General features: G+C 37.2%; 1 protein-coding gene across 15 annotated transcripts in view; it reads left to right on the top strand.

Annotated features, from left to right (window-relative positions):
* Window positions 1-17,038, top strand: part of Mhcl (Myosin heavy chain-like) — a 402,915-nt gene that overhangs the window by 338,297 nt on the left and 47,580 nt on the right. For 6 of the 15 annotated variants that reach the window (XM_069325320.1, XM_045745401.2, XM_045745407.2 and 3 more), the window contains exons 2-8: window positions 235-294; window positions 4,195-8,421; window positions 8,683-8,742; window positions 10,526-10,645; window positions 11,942-12,199; window positions 12,339-12,493; window positions 15,375-15,498. In XM_069325320.1, the coding sequence (XP_069181421.1) occupies window positions 235-294; window positions 4,195-8,421; window positions 8,683-8,742; window positions 10,526-10,645; window positions 11,942-12,199; window positions 12,339-12,493; window positions 15,375-15,498 (5,004 nt within the window). The remainder of the gene's footprint in view (window positions 1-234; window positions 295-4,194; window positions 8,422-8,682; window positions 8,743-10,525; window positions 10,646-11,941; window positions 12,200-12,338; window positions 12,494-15,374; window positions 15,499-17,038) is intronic. The other 9 variants (XM_045745405.2, XM_045745411.2, XM_069325321.1 and 6 more) reach the window with 3 other exon arrangements.

Here is a 17,038-nt window from a genome sequence, read left to right as displayed (position 1 = left end):
AATGACTAGTTTTACTTGAGTGAGTGTTGAAGGTGGCCCTAACCACAATGTACCTTACAAAGACTGCATGAGAGAGGGGACACGGTTTCCTAGCGAGTTGTCTGTCTGACAAATCAGTGTGAGGACCCTTCTGTGCTGCTTCTGTCTGTGTCATGTCCACCCTCACCTTCCCTGTGTTTCCTGACCTGGAGCACCGCAGTTTCATGGTTGTGTGTTCGTCTGTTTTGTCCCCAGCTGTCCGCTATCGAGGCCGACGGAGAGAGAGCCCGCAGCACTTCGCTCGACCCGTCAAGGGTAAGGCAGTATGGTGAATGATTGTTGTGATGCAACATTTGAGGTACGCAATGTTGTGTGTCGAGTTACTTCTGGATTTTCCTCCATGATTCTTCCCTGTACCACGTGTTGATTGGATAATAAATGGGGTGGCGGCATCTTGGTCCTTTCCCTGTGATGTTAGTGAGAGCGGAGAGTCCCTAATATTGTCTTAACAGAAACATTGTCTTAACAGAAGTGCATGGTTCTAACACTGGGTCTAGGGAGGAAGTGATGCGCGTACTCATATATATACGTTTATATCATTGGTCTGGATAAAATTTATATTATCAATAATTTTAGCAAAAATAAATGAATTTTGAATATTTTATTTAAAATATGAAAATCTTTTAACTATTTGGAATTGAGACAATTCAAAGATGTTATCAAAATCGAGTGGAAACTAATGACGATTTTGGTATATACATTCTTTGAAATTTGAGTTCCCCACCGGCCGAAAATCTTCAACCACATTGTTTCTTTTAATATAACTTTTCATATATTTTCCATCGGCTTTTCAATTCATTGATTCTTTTAGATTTTCATTCCAAAAAAGCAGTAAAAGGTACTGAAAATCTGTCAACTTTTTAAATAATGCTCAAAATATAACTAAAACAAAGCTAGGCTTTCTTGTGCTATTTACATCAAGAATAGGCAACATACCTCAGTAGAAGTGAAATTTGTGTCCCTGAAATTTGCAGCCCGATATTTCGTGAATGTTTCTCATCAAATGTTGTTCAACTTCAAGTATGTTTATTGAGGCAAGAAAGAACTACAAAGCTACTAAGCTTAGTAGCCTAAGCTACTCTATCCTCAAAGGGATAGAGTAGCTTAGGCTATTTCTACCCTCCTGCATTAAATGTTATTAACTCTGCCCTCGTGTTCATATATTATTAACTCTGCCCTCGCTCACACATGGCCTCAAGGCTCAAGTTGGTATCTTCCCTGTGCCTGCAGTTATTACAATTTATAATTCTTGCCCAAACTTTAAGTACCAAACATAAGCCTAACCTTACTTTTGCTCGTTAACAGTCTCTGCGTGTGTGTGTGTACTCACCTAGTTGTGCTTGCGGGGGTTGAGCTTCGGCTGTTTGGTCCCGCCTCTCAACCTCGTGTGTAAGAGTGAGTGAGTGAGTGAGAGAGAGAGAGAGTGAGAGAGAGAGTGTGTGTGTGTGTGTGAGTGTGAGTGTGAGTGTGTGTGTGTGTGTGTGAGTGAGAGAGTGAGAGTGAGAGTGTTAGTTAAACCACTGCACACGTACTGAGGTTCAGCGTCCATCTTCACTCTAAGCTCAGTCATGGTCGCCACCTCTCACACCCTGACCTTATGTCCGATACAGCATTATCTGGTCGTTAATGCTTGTTGGCCTGCAGACAGCCAGGTGGGGCATATCAAGTGCTGGTGCCAGTCATAGATGGAGGGAGGTGTGTGTGTGTGTTAAAATTACACAGGGAGGGTGGCGGTATGATATTATCCCAGTTACGCAGTGCTGTATGAATGTCGCATTTATACAGTGGTACTTGGTTATTAGTCATGACACATACAGCCCCGCTCCTGTGCCAGGTAAGTCCACTACGGGTTCACCATAGCCCGTGCTACTTGGAACTTTTTGTTCCCAGTAGCTGAATCTAAAACAACATGGATATTAGTTACGCAAAGAAATGTCCGAGTGTCGCGGTTACAATGTGTACAGTAGTTGTTCTGGTTAGAGTGGTGTGTAGTTGTTCTAGCTAGGGGTATGTGGCTGCTATACAGTGGAGAGTGGCTTGGTGTTTTAGTTACAGTGTAGCGGGATATTTGATTGTGGTTGTTCTAGCATCAGCGATGTGTGGTATGGTGGTTCTAGCTGCATTTGGGCGTGGTTCCATCAACGATGAGAGAGAGAGAGAGAGATGGGGGAGGGGGGCAAGCAAGCAAGCAAGCAAGCGAGCAAGCGAGTGAGCGCCTACTGGGCTACTGGGTAGCCTTCCTCTGTGACTCATACCCCCAACTTTTCGTTCACCTGCCAAAATTGCTTCAAAAGTGTCCCTCTGAGTGCCCTCTTTCCCAGCCTCCCACCGCTCCCAAGGCCTGCTTGTTTACCCTCCACAGCCTCTGCCACCCCCATTATATCCGCACCTTCAGATCACGTTCTCCTTCCCTATTCTGCAACACACGCTTGTACTCGCTGTTGGTGTGCTTGACTACCTGAAGGAGTAGAGTTGCATCCCCCCATTCTATGTAAATATCTTCTATGTGTTGACTTGGGGGTAATCAACGATTTGCTATTTGTTTTCAATGTTCACTTGAGTGTTTTCCCACAATGGGAATATTTAGCTAGTGAGGCTCTTGAGCTATTTCTGTTTTGTTGAATGTTCAGGCATTTTGTTGTTTACTCTTGCAGTCTCCTTCCATAATTTGACTTAACCTACAGGTAGTTTGGAAACTAACTCTGAAATTGTTGTTTTCCAATTTTCAGGTGTACATGTTTATTACTAAATTTGTGCTAGTGTTTATTAAGTTTCTCTCGGACCCGGAACACTTTGGGAGAAATTTATTCATTCCGGCAATGTAAGAGCATTTGTTTACCTGTGTTGTCATGTATTACTCACACACCTGTTAGTCTCTCAGGCCCAGGACATGAATGAAACATCATCGCTGAGTTTAACAATTCTACCTTCGTCTCTCCCGAGCCATAACCCCCCCCCCCTCCTTCCCTCTACCACTCGGCCCTGCCCTGTCATATGCCTCTTGCTTGTCCAAAACCTAGTCATGATTTGTATCACAAATGGGCTATTCATACTGTCCCATCGTATTTTTTAGAATGATTTATGAGCGGTGTCTCATCATATTGTTCATCATGGTTTATATCCGTGGTTTTCTCATCGTATTGTTCAGCACGGGTTGTCTTATTTATCCCATTGTATGGTTCAGCTTGGTTTGACTAATGTGTCCCATCGTATTGTTCAGCATGGTCTTTGGTGTCCCATCATATTGTTCAGCATGGTCTTTGGTGTTCCATCATATTGTTCAGCATGGTCTTTGGTGTCCCATCATATTGTTCAGCATGGTCTTTGGTGTCCCATCATATTGTTCAGCATGGTCTTTGGTGTCCCTTCATATTGTTCAGCATGATTTATAACATTATTATACAAGTACACAGCAGATCAGGGTCAAATACAGGAACTATAATAACTAATATAAGTTATAATTCATGTATAATAATATAGCTATTATACAGGTTACAATCGACCTTGATCTGCTGTGTTGCTGGTTCTTGAATGAAACTCGCGTGCTAAAATAAGGATATTTGACGTGTGCATCGATCAGGGAGTGTCACCGGGACTGGTCTTCACTCTTGGTTCCTCCAGGCTGTAACACTGACGTGCAGTATTTAGTTTTGAAGTAATGTTGAAGAATATTTGTCGAATGTCATTTGCTGCACATACCTTGCTATACAGTGTGTTCCTATTTATTTTAAGTCACTCGCCTGGGACCATCAGGGTAGTGACACTGACTAGTTAGTGTTTTATAATGCTGTCATGGATGCTCCTGTAGTTTAATTGATGTATTGCTTCTAACTGCAGATGCTGACAAAATCTTTGTGGTGTGTGCATCCGCAAGTTTGGATTTGTGTAGTTCTTGTAGTGCTTTTCTCTTGGTTAAATTTTAGGGTTGTGATTTTTAGCTATTACCTTTCTTATTTCACTTTAGTTTAAAACTATTTTGTGTTATTTCGTTTATTCTTTTATAAAGTGCAAAATGATATTAAAGTGGGTTTAACTTCTTGTAGTAAGCTTAAAAATATAATTTTCATCTCTTGTAGAATTCAAGCATTTTATTCAGTTTCTTGGGGATACAAATTGTTAAATAGGACTTAGGACTGATGAGCACCATGCCCACAGCTGGATGACTTGAGTTCGGACAGTGACGACGAATACTTCGATGTTGTGGCAGTGCCGGGCCTGCGGCCTCATCTGCTGGCCGCCCAAAGCCCCCCTGCCCAGTCACCCACCCCACATCATCAGTTGCAGCAACCAGTGCAACCTCCTCACATACCACCCACACACAGCCAAAGTTTACCAGCAGTAAACAAAGGCAATGTAGTCCATAGAATGGGAACTACCCCAGTCCAGCCAGTAGATACAGTGGTGGTAAACAAGCCGTCCGAAACCATTGCAGCTGCGAGTAACCCATTGTCTGCACTGCCTAAGGCCTTGACGCCGACAAGTCCTGTCGATGCAAATTTAATAAATAGTTCGGTACAGCAAGCTGTATTGACAGCTCAGACTGCAGGAAGCTCTGAGAAGGGTTCTGCAGTATATAGGCCTAGTAAAGTAGACGACAGTACTATGAAAGGAGATTCACCAAATTCTCCCAAGAATTACCAGGCACCTCAACTTCCGTCTATTACAGAGCAATTAGAAAATACAAAACAGGCAAGCTTATCTGATAAACAAGGTAGTTCTCACTTTAACAAGATGCACTCTGTAACGGCAGATATGCAGAGACAAATTGTATCTAATAAACAGGGGAAAACACTCATAGGAAAGCAAGACGCTTCCTTACTAGACAGAAAACCGCCAGACAAATTAGAATCAAGTAAAGACTTAGCAGTCAACCTTACATCAAATGAAAGTACGCAGCAAGAGAAAAAGGAAAGTGGCTCAGAAACTCGCCAGACAACAGCCTCATCACCGCATCGCCCACAGAATAGGCATATTTTGAGTACAACAAATAAAACTGCATCAAAGCCAATGCAACAGCCTATCGCTGATAAGACGTTATTTTTATCAGCTGTGGCTAACAAAATACGAGCAGGAAGTCCTGTCCCAGAAAAGACTGCAGTTATAGGGATGAAACTATCCCCAGCTGTGCTGACTGGGAAATTGGAAATTGCATCTAGTGATGGCTCAACAATTGTAAGAAAAAATTCCACCCTCAATAATAAGGCAGCAATCGATGCCAAAGTAAATAGTTCCAGCGAAATTTTAGAACCAGAGGACAGCATAACGTTAAATAATAAATTAGCCGTTGAAAGTAATCTGGTAAGAAAATCTGTCATCGTAGGCGATGAAATCAATGGATCCACGTTAAAGGAAAATGAGAATAAACTAACCAATAAGTTAATAACAACTAGCAAAACTAATAAGGCTAATGCGAAAAGTGACAACACTGACGCTGAACTCCACCGAGAGTGTGTTTCTGTAAGTAAGGAGAAAGAGAACGCTGTCAACCCAATTCAGATTAGAAATACTAGTAATAAAGAAAACCCAAGAGAGACTGAAGCATATATTGAGAGAAGCAGTAGGTGCAGCTCCGTGGCCAGTAACGCCTCACGGGCGGTCTCCCCTGACGGCTCCCTCAGATCTGGAGCCAAGCGCAGTAGAAGTGGAAAGTTGGCCTCCGTACTCAATATGTGGGAATCTGATGAAATTTCTCAAAAAAGTGAAAAGGGGAAATCCAAACCTACTTCAACCGCTAAAATTGGTAAGATCACGGGACTTGCAAGTGTGTTTGAAGGCGAGAAAAGTGCGGGAACATCCAGTACTTCAAAAAATATAATAACCAAATTGAAATCTCCATACAGTCCGCCTTTTTCACCAGAAAGAAAGCCGGCAGAAGAAAAAATTACGAATATTGCTGGTATAAGTACAGCTAAATTTGGCAATGTTTCAAAGTTTAAAAAGCCAGGTGAGCCTAAGATGAAATCAGATGCAAAGAATGAAGCATCCAACGCTGACAAGAAAAAGGTAATTAATATGAACACGGTAAAAGATTCGGACATTGGTCAAGAAAATGGTATTATGAAAAAGAAAGGTGACGAAAAAGCAGATTTAAATAATGCGACAGTTATTAATTCTGCGGGTAAAGGATGTGAAGATAAAATTACCAATGGAGATGTATCGTTGACTGACAGTAGTATATCACTTGAAGATGAAGGAAAAGATAAGATAATTAAGAAAAAGAAAGTTAAAATTAGCACATCATCAAGCGACCTGGCGAGTAAGTCAGCGACAGATACAAATACCGACGCTAAGTTACTGGAAAGCAGTGCAACTCAAGCCAACTCCATCATTGTTAAGAATACTGAACTGAAGGCTGTCAAAATTGAAGCTGCTGAATCAAACATCAAATTTAAAGCTACTGAATCTAAGAACATCTACACAGATGGTAGTGAATCTAAGGACACCAGAGCCAAAATTAGTGAATCTAAGGACACCAAAGCTGAAGTTAGGGAATCTAAGGACATCAAAGCTAAAATTAATGAATCTAAGGACACCAAATCTAAAGCTAATGAATCTAAGGACACCACAGCTAAAACTAGTGAATCTAAGGACTCCAAAGCTGAAGTTAGTGAATCTAAGAATATCAAAGCTAAAACTAATGAATCCAAGGACACCAAATCTAAAACTAATGAATCTACTAAGGACTCCAAAGCTGAAGTTAGTGAATCTAAGGACACCAAATCTAAAACTAATGAATCTAAGGACATCAAAGCTAAAACTAATGAATCCAAGGACACCAAATCTAAAACTAATGAATCCAAGGACATCAAAGCTAAAACTAGTGAATCTATGGACACCAAAGCTGAAGTTAGTGAATCTAAGGACACCAAATCTAAAACTAATGAATCCAAGGACATCAAAGCTAAAACTAGTGAATCTATGGACACCAAAGCTGAAGTTAGTGAATCTAAGGACACCAAAGTTGATATTAGTGAATCTAAGAACACCAAAGCTGATGTTAGCAAATCTAAGGACATCAAAGCTAAAACTAGTGAATTTAAGGACATCAGAGCTGAAAATATGGAATCTAGTGTCAAGAAAGTGGATAATAAGTCTCAACAAATTAAAGTCAAAATGGATGCAGCAACTAATTTAGACACAAAGGTTACAGCATCTGATCCCCAAATAACATCTGCTGAAGTTGCTGATGCTCGGGAGACCAGTGTCAGTTTAGCGACAACTAATATGGTCACTGGTATTAAAAGTGCCGAGATTTCAAATACTCCATCTACAAATGGTATTGAAGCTACTCAGATTAATGTAAGTAGAAATTTTGCCAGTGGTACTCTGGTAATTAAAGCAGAATCTACAAGTTCTACAGCAGACACAAAAATGTATACTGATAATGTATGTAACACTGAGACTAAGGTGGATGCCAAAACCACAAATGCTGAATGCATAGATTTAAAGACGATTACCGTTTTATCAAACGATGATCATTTAAAATGCAATGTCTCCCTTTCCAATTCCTCGGTTTTAAATGCTCATATTGCTACTGATACAGGTGCCACAGGAAAGGAAAGTGAAGTTCTTAAAACTCCAGAATCTGTTCCTAAAATGGAAGGACCAAAGAAAGATGTATTTGGAAGTATAAAATCTTTCATAGAATCAGTTGCAAAGGGTGGTAAAACTCTCGAGGACAAGCTTTCTATTAATGGTCTGCAGTTTAGCAAGAAATCCCTAAACATGGAAAGTATAAAGGATATGAATCTCAATCATGAGAGTTTAAACCATAAAACTGGCATATCTTCAGAAAACAGTGAGCAATTTGAAAGACAATCATCCCCTGCCATGTCACTATCAAAAACAATAGAACTAAATGCAGCTACTCAAGACAATTCTCAGAAAACCATTGATGGAAAACAAAGTTTGAAAGAAGCTATCCATAAAACAGCTAAAGCACTACCTCAACTTGAATCAGAAGTAGATGCTCTGATCAGAGAAGCATCAGTGCTCATTGCACAAAATGAAGTGATTACCAAATCAATCACGTCAGGAATTTCAGAGACATCAATAACACAGGACGAAAAACGGTCCAAGATTAAAAAGTCGTGCTCGACGAGTGTGGGCGAAGAGGGAGAAGAAGAAGTTTATGTTGATGCAATAGATCCATCTCAACTGGATACTCTGATGCCTCTTCCGGATGTGGAAATTGAAAGAGATTGGCGTTCACGCTCACGCACCCCGCTGGAAGGTCCTGAACGGTCTCCTTCAACTCGTTCGGTTGTGGCAAAAACTGAGGCTCTTCTCTCTGAAACTGACAGAATTCTTCGCAGGTCCCGCTCTGACAAGTCTCTCAGAAGATCTTACAGCCGCTCAATATCAGCAGCAGCACTTAATAAAGTAGGTCTTCTTTGAACAAATGTGGCCCTTGTGATTCAACTGTCATAAAAAGTTGTAGATTATCTTCCATTCCTTTACATGTCGTATTTAACATGAATGTTAACCCCTATATGTTTTCTAGTCTTAAATTGGTTAATTTTAACATATACGTTTTGGCAAATCAATGAACTGACTTTTATCTTCTGTCCATAGATACTTTGGTTTAGTTTAAAATAAGGTTGTGATGTGTGTGCAGTACATTTTTGTTTTTGTCCCTTACAGTCAGCCCAATTGGTCTTAGAGGCTAAATGTGAACTTCAGGCATATGGAGTTATATGCAGTGTAAGTGGGTATATAAATGTTAAATGCATTTGAGAAGCAGTATGAAGGTTTTGTAATTATGTTTTAACCCATTAAGGTTTTGCACCATGTATTTTATATATTCAGTATATAAAATACCGTATTACATTATATATACTGTATATATACATTTATGTATAGTATATATATATATATATATATATATATATATATATATATATATATATATATATATATATATATATATATATATATATATATATATATATATATATATATATCGTACCTAGTAGCCAGAACTCCCTTCTCAGCCTACTATGCAAGGCCCGATTTGCCTAATAAGCCAAGTTTTCATGAATTCATTGTTTTTCGACTACCTAACCTACCTAACCTAACCTAACTTTTTCGGCTACCTAATCCTAACCTATAGAGATAGGTTAGGTTAGGTTAGGTAGGGTTGGTTAGGTTCGGTCATATATCTACGTTAATTTTAACTCCAATAAGAAAAAATTGACCTCATACATAATGAAATGGGTAGCTTTATCATTTCATAAGAATAAAATTAGAGAAAATATATTAATTCCGGAAAACTTGGCTTATTAGGCAAATCGGGCCTTGCATAGTAGGCTGAGAAGTGCGTTCTGGCTACTAGGTACGACATATATATATATATATATATATATATATATATATATATATATATATATATATATATATATGTATGTATATGTATATATGTATGTGTGTGGTTTCCTCCGAGGCTATGGGTCCCCCTTCTTCCAGCCAGAGGTGGTACTCCCTTCCCTATAAAAAAAAAATATATATATATATATATATATATATATATATATATATATATATATATATATATATATATATATATATATATATATATATATATATATATATATATATATATATATATATATATATATATATATATATATATATATATATATATATATATATATATATATATATATATATATATATATATATATATATATATATATATATACACATACATACATACATACTGTATGTACAGTATTTGAGGCTGTCATTAAATTTACTGCTGGCTTTATGTATACATTAATAATAATACAGTACCTTGGTCTCATATCCATTTTTGTATTTGGTTTATATATTTATTTTGTGATTGCTTACATTATTTTTTTGATCTATTACTGGAACTTAGTTAATTTATTTAATTAAGCTTTACCTAATTCCAAAAGTATTCACCAATCTTTTTACTGTTACTACCAAATAATTAATAGCAGGTTATGACTGAATTTACAAGTTTACCAAATACTGTATCATAATATATTAATGTACAGTATTAACAAATTAATTGTTTCTAAATAACTACTGTATAATGTACAGTAATGAAATTATATACCATACTGAAAGCATTTGATTTTGTAGCGTAAATAATTCATTCATAACAGTATCATGAGTTTCTTCAAGTGGTAATGAAAATTTTACTAAAGTATTTGAATTCAGGCAAATTTCTTGCATATTGAATAAGAAAATGATAGTTGGCTGGTTTATAAAGTCTAGTTTTAAACAAAATTTGAATAATCATCCCAAGCTATTATTAATGTCTAAAACTTTTGTTTTTAATTCAGACCATAAATGAACCTTTGAAGAGAACTTAGAGGTACAGTATAATAAAAAAAATAATGTACTATACTCCCCAAACTCGTATAGTGTTAGGATGGATGCGTTAGTTTTTAATTCATTAAACCTTAAACCTTGAGGTTATAACTTAATAATTTATTCTGATTATAACATTGTTAAATAGCTGGCAGAAGTGACGGCTGATCTGTCAGAAGAACACGGCACAGCACATCTAGCAGGGGAGAGGCTGGAAGCTGAACAAGCAGAGAGGATGAAGCTAGAGAAAGAGGTTGAGAGATTACAGGTATGTAATTGTAATATTGTAAGCGACTTCAGTGTAGCTTGATTTTAATGATGAGATGTAAACTGAAATACTGTAATTATAAAAATGAAGGACACGGTGATTATTGTGGCTTTAAGGAAAGAGAGAAGAAGAGCCATTGGCTTCTGCACTCAAAGGTGACATGATGCTGATGCTTGAGCTAGATATGGCTATCATGGTGTTTGATTTCTGGGATTACAAGTAGTGTAACCCTAATCTGGAAGAGTTTTTTGGGAAAGCTTGCATGATTGAATGCTGATTGGAATAAGAAAATAAGAAAGCGTGATGTCCTTAACACTTTTGAGCCAAATTTTAAGGTATGATAATCATAATTACGGTATGTAATATATCTGAGATTGAGATTGTGGTACCAAACAGTGCCTTCCAAACTCTATGCACATACAGGTTCAATATTTTCTCATCAATATAGTCATTGGTATTGTAAGAATACATTATCATCATTGCCGTCACCCAGTCTTATCACATTATTGAGTGGGGGAGGCATCGTTCTGGAGAAAAGAATAAAGACAATATCCTTCCACCTTATAAACATACAATACTACAGTACAGTACTGTAAATATATGATCTTGTAGTGAAATACAGGGATTTAATCAAATTAATTAGTCAGTTATTAATGATAAAAATAAGTACAGTAATGATAAAATTAATGTAATATTTAAAAGAAATAACAAAGCCAGATAACAAATAAACACTGGAGGCAAATTTTGAATGAATGTTGATAAATTAATGGAGATGGAACTTTTGCTATGAATCATGTTGGTTTACAAAATGACCGCAATATTTATTAATTATTTCTATAGTATGCAGTGCTATATATGTTTGGAATTAATTTCTATGCTTGACATTCTATTCAGTACTGTGTTGGGACAATAGAAATAGCAGTTATATGTTTGATGTTTCTAAATAAATTATCTAAGTTTTACTCTTGAGTTGCATGTGAGGCTTTATAGACTATTGCTTCATCCTGTTTACAGTTCAAGATTGGGTAAAATTGGTTGAAATAAATTGTATGTTATTGAAATTTTAGACTAAAATTATTAATTGGTACTGTATGACTGATAATATGTTTACAGTACTGTACTGCAAAAAACAGTTTCTTACACTTTCACAGTACTTTGTGTTTTGATCTGATATGATCTGATCTGCTTCTGCAAAGTTTATTTCATAAGTTTTGAAAGACTACTAGTGTCATTGAACGATTTTTAGGGAATTTTAAAATGTATGTTAATGTTCTTTTTTTTTTTTTACCACTACAGACAGATATGAGGCTCATGACAACAGCCAATGGGAAGCTGGAGATGGAGAAACAAGCTCTTCGATCTGAAGTTCTCTCAGTGGCTGACTTTAATGGTGACGCTGACCATGATTATGATGAGGCTGCTGAAGCTTCTCTGTACAAGCGCAAGTATGAGTGGTGTCTTAGAGAAATAGAGCTCCTGAAGAAGCAGCTTAAGCAGCAACAAGAGGATGATCTAGACCACTTACTCCTTATGAAAAAGCAGCTAGAGAAAAAGGTTTGTTAATTATTATTGTCAAGACAACATTACGAAAATTATGCAAGCCTTCATATTACAGTGTGTTTATATTTTTATCTTGGTTACTTTATGCATTATTAGTTAAGTTATTCCATAACATGTGGCATTAATCTTTCAGGTATCAGATGCATACGAGGAGACAGAGGAGCAACGACAAGTTGTAGCTCAGATGAAGCGTAAATCCCAGCGATTACAAGCAGAGTTGAATGACCTTAAGATGCTGCTTGAAGAACAAGCCTCTCGAAACAACCTCCTTGAAAAGAAACAAAGAAAGTAAGCTTAATAAAAAACCCAAGAGAGTTTATGCTAATTGTCTATAAAGGTTTATTCAGTCAGTATGAATGCACAGTAAAATGATCAATTTACAAAATTGATCATTTTACCTCTCGCTGAAAATATATATTTACTTTTATATTGTCATTAAATACCACAATGTGTTTCATCATACTGTATTTGTTGCAGTAAAAAGGTAAATTTAATCACAACTACAGTAATTACAATGATTTGCTGCTGCCCCTGGACCATAGATATTACACTGTATATCTTATTATAGGTTTTTACGAGTAGCATTATTATAGAAAAGTGAATGGTTAAAACAAAGTATGAAAATTACTGTATATAAATATGGAGCTTATAATAAGAAAATGCAGAAAATATAAAATTATTCTCAAAAGGCTTTTCAATATTTTCACCAGCCTCACCAGGCTAGTACTCTGAAAGTTGTGATGATTTCCACCATTTTGGGCTAAATTAGCAATTGGCTTTGTTAGATTCCTGACATCTCTTACCTGTTTGACTGGAATTAAGTATTGACGGTATGGGGCTATTTTGGCTTTATCCTTGGTGGGCTATTATCCCAGTTAAGTTCCTCTCATCTCTGCTGTTGTGTAATACCAGGGTAGCTTATTTTCTTCATGGCATTCACAACACCCTCTCTGCTCTTCATTGTTGCCTATATTGGGGGAACTCTGACTTTTGCATCTGGTGCTTGAGAGCATTCTTGTTTGATCTTTAACTGTTGGATGTATCCCTTGGGGTGCATTTGTTTGGAAATTTTCTGGCTTCAATCTTTGGAAGACTTCTTTCTGTGTACCTGAAGCTTTTCCTTGATACCTCCAGCATGGGCTGGGGCTTTATCTCCAGCTTTTCACTGCACCAGTTTGGGGGTGTTCTTTCCATAGCTGTTGCCCCTACAGTTTTTGCCATTCTCTGTCAGTGGATGGGCCTCGAGTGTTTGTACCTCAGCTTTTCAGTCTGGGGATAGGCATGTGTTGGTTCCATCTTTTTGAAGGCCATATGCTTTACTACTACTATTTTTTTTCCATTTTTATATTTTTTGAATGGCAATTGTCTTCATTCTCATAGATGGTTATTGCCTGAAGCAGATTTCAACCCTAGATTTCTCCTTGTTCCTGTCATTCTCCAGGATACTTCTTATTTCAGACCATTGCATTGGAATTTGCTCTTCTCTTCTCTTCTCTTAGTATTTCAGATTCTGTTTCTACCTTCATGTATGAATCCTTTTCAGTGAGTTTCTAATTTATATGTTCCTCAGCTTTCTGAGACTCTGCCACATATCAGTTGTGATGCTAGTGCTTATTACAGTGATTTATTGCTTTGGAAAGGATGTCTCCTTTTTCTTGGACTGGTTGGTTCAGACTCAGTTTGTGCCTCCTGTTCTTCCTATTGGCAGACATTATAAAAAGGCATTAATGTTGCCTTTTTGTTTTGATCTCGGCTTTAGATCTTCTAATTCTATTACCTATGTGCAATTTTCTCTTGGCATGCATCTCCCACCTCTCAACAAAGAATGATGACATCCTTTTATATCCTTTCTTCTTGACTTTTTTGTTAGGAGACTCGTAAATAGGGTTTCTGGTCTCTATTTTAACACATGGCAGAATGATGTCTTTCCTTATTCTCTTGCTTGATCCTCCAATGTGTAACCTAAACAGCCTATCTTGTTTTACCTCTCCCATGGTGGTGCTTTGCTGGTAGCCCTGCCTTCTGATTAATCTATACTGGATGACTTTCTCTACAGTTGTAGATGCCTATGTTAGGGAACAACTAAATTAGATACTGTAGCTCAAAAATATGCTTTCAAGCCAATATGAAAAGCACTTCTTGATGCAGACTCATTTGGTTCCTCCCCAGTTCCTTTCTTCATGTCTTGCCTACTCTGCATTGAGTCAGTTGTTTGCATCTGGAGATAAGGGAGGGGTTGGTTCAGATGAAATAACCTGAAGTTGTATGAGGTACTGCTACCTGATGGCAGTCAGCAATGCAGTTGACCAAGCAAGGCAATTGGTAATTAGGAAGCTCACTCTCTTGGCAATTAGCTGATATGTTAATGGAGGGTTTGGAAGGGCTTTGGGTTTTATGAATGATTATTCATAATAACTCTGTTGGTTATTCTGGGTTGGGTTGAGCTTTTCTTCAGTGACTCCTTAGCACCTTAACTAACCCTGCAGCAACATTTGAAAAATGAGTTCCTGCTTCTCTTTGTATAATCCTAGTCATATGATAAAGCAAATCCGTACCCTAGGGAGCAACTGAATGAAAAAGGTGCTTTTCATATTGACTCAAAACTATTTTATAATAGTTTACTTAATTTTGTTTCCATTTTTAGCACTGCATTTTGGATGCAGCTCCTCTTAGCCCTGCATGACACCGCTCAGCTGGAGCTTTTATATTTTTTGTTGTTGTACGGTAATTCTTGACCAGAATAGAACCAGATCCCTAGCTTTATGTTAATGGCAGCTACTTCCAATGGCAGTTCTAATGTGCATTAGATAAAACAGGGTATGGAGTAGTGGCATACTGTAGTTGTAAAGCATAAATAATCAGATAATGATAGCAATTCATGTTATATATTCACTACAGTAGTCTAATATACATAAAAATCATTAGCACTTTAATACTTAAATTGTGATTTCCTAATATTTCTCCAAAAGTAGCAGTACCAAAATATTTAAATGTATTAGACCGAATTTTCTTTGGGCAATTACCTATCAAGCAATTGCCTGCCTGCCTTCCTGCCTACCTACCTACCTACATGTGTAACAACTTTTACCTAGATTCTTCAGTAGATATGTATGCTTCAGCTATCTTATGAAGGATTTATTTCATTATTGGAAAATATATTTTTGACTAGGTTTGACCAAGATATGATGGGAGCGCAAGAAGAACTGCGACATGAGCGTGCCAACAAAGAGAAAATTCAGAGGGAGCGTGATCAGATCCTTTCTGAGAAATACTCCTTTGAGCAAGAAGTATCTGTAAGTACAATGCACCTTTATTCTTCAGCTCGTTTATATTTTTGTATTACACTTTTGTTCCATAAAAACATTGTAAATTTGTCTGTAGCATATTTTTAAGACAAAGTTATTTACAATATTGTTGTGATTCATATACAGTGTATAAAATACATATACAGGTACTGTGCTGTGTGTTACTTCATCATCTGGTAAGTTTTATACTCGCTTCTGGACTCCTTAAGAGAGATGAGATAGTCATAGGGTTCAACTTCCCCCCCCCCCCAATGGAATTTGGGCTTCATGTTTACTTTTTAAATTGTCCTCCTGCTTTCTTGAGTATTAACATAGGCAAGGAGTTCCTACCTCATTGCTTTCTTCATACTAACTCTTTTAGTTTATAAAACTTTAAAATCATTGTCTTCATCTTCCAAAATAGAGATCACATATGACTTGGCCAAAATTTTATGTCAGGCATTCCTTAAGACAGTTGTTTACATAAGATCCTCAGCTGTTGCAACATGCCATATACAGTAGGCATGTTGGCGATTGGTGAATGATTTATTGAACACTCATTCTATAACCACAAATTGTTACCGAATGTTCTAATACAATTTTCCTGGTAGAAAAATTGGATAGATCAGGGAAGTGGAATTTACAGGAATGTATTCACCAAAAATAATACTCTTTACCAGTTTAGAAAGTGGCAGATGTGTTGAGCTGTCGTCTAGTAACATCATTTTGCTATTTTATGATACCTGTAGCCCAGTTTTCTAAGTGCTCTCTAAAATAGGATTCTTTCATGTAATAATTTGCACTTATGTGAGCCAGCTGTGTTAGTACAAGACACTAATCCTCTTTATTCTTTATGCTTCAATTTATATAATTTCCATCACTATGATCCATATTAATATCTGGAAACCTGCTACCAATACCAACAAGTCTCATCTGCATTATATGTTTGCTTGGGAGACAAATTGTCTTCTTTCAAATTAGTGACTGTCTACATCATGTTGGCTGCCTCAGTGCCAGCAGGATATCTCCCTCTCCATTGATCAACACTCATTTGGCACCATGGCACAATTTAAATTGCTTCAGTACTGTATATGAACACTTTTTACTAATGTTTATTTGAGCAAGGAATTCTTTGGCTTTCTCCATGAGCATGCAGCCTAGAATAGTACTGTAGCTCCATCACTCCATTTTTTGTTTACTGCTCATGTGTAGAATTATCCACACGCCTTATTTAAGCATACCTTGCGGTTACCTTGCAATGATTTCGGGGCTTAGCATTCCCATGGCCCGGTCCTCGACTAGGCCTCCTCATTGCGGGACTGATCAACCACGCTGTTGGATGAGGCTGCTCGCAGCCTGACGTATGAATCACAGCCTGGTTGATCAGATATCCTTTGGAAGTGGTAACTTTATCCAGTTCTCTCTTGAATACTGCCAGGGGTTGGTAATTATGCATACTGATAATTTTCAGATTTCACAATCGTGCTTTCTCCTGATAATTATCTGATCTTACTCTTGCAAACATTAGACTAGAATTGCATTACCTAAG

Source organism: Procambarus clarkii, chromosome 16 (assembly GCF_040958095.1).
Source record: "Procambarus clarkii isolate CNS0578487 chromosome 16, FALCON_Pclarkii_2.0, whole genome shotgun sequence".
Taxonomy (NCBI): Eukaryota; Metazoa; Arthropoda; class Malacostraca; order Decapoda; family Cambaridae; genus Procambarus; species Procambarus clarkii.
The sequence above is the reverse complement of the archived record's forward strand: the minus strand, read 5'-3'. Positions and strand labels throughout refer to the sequence as shown.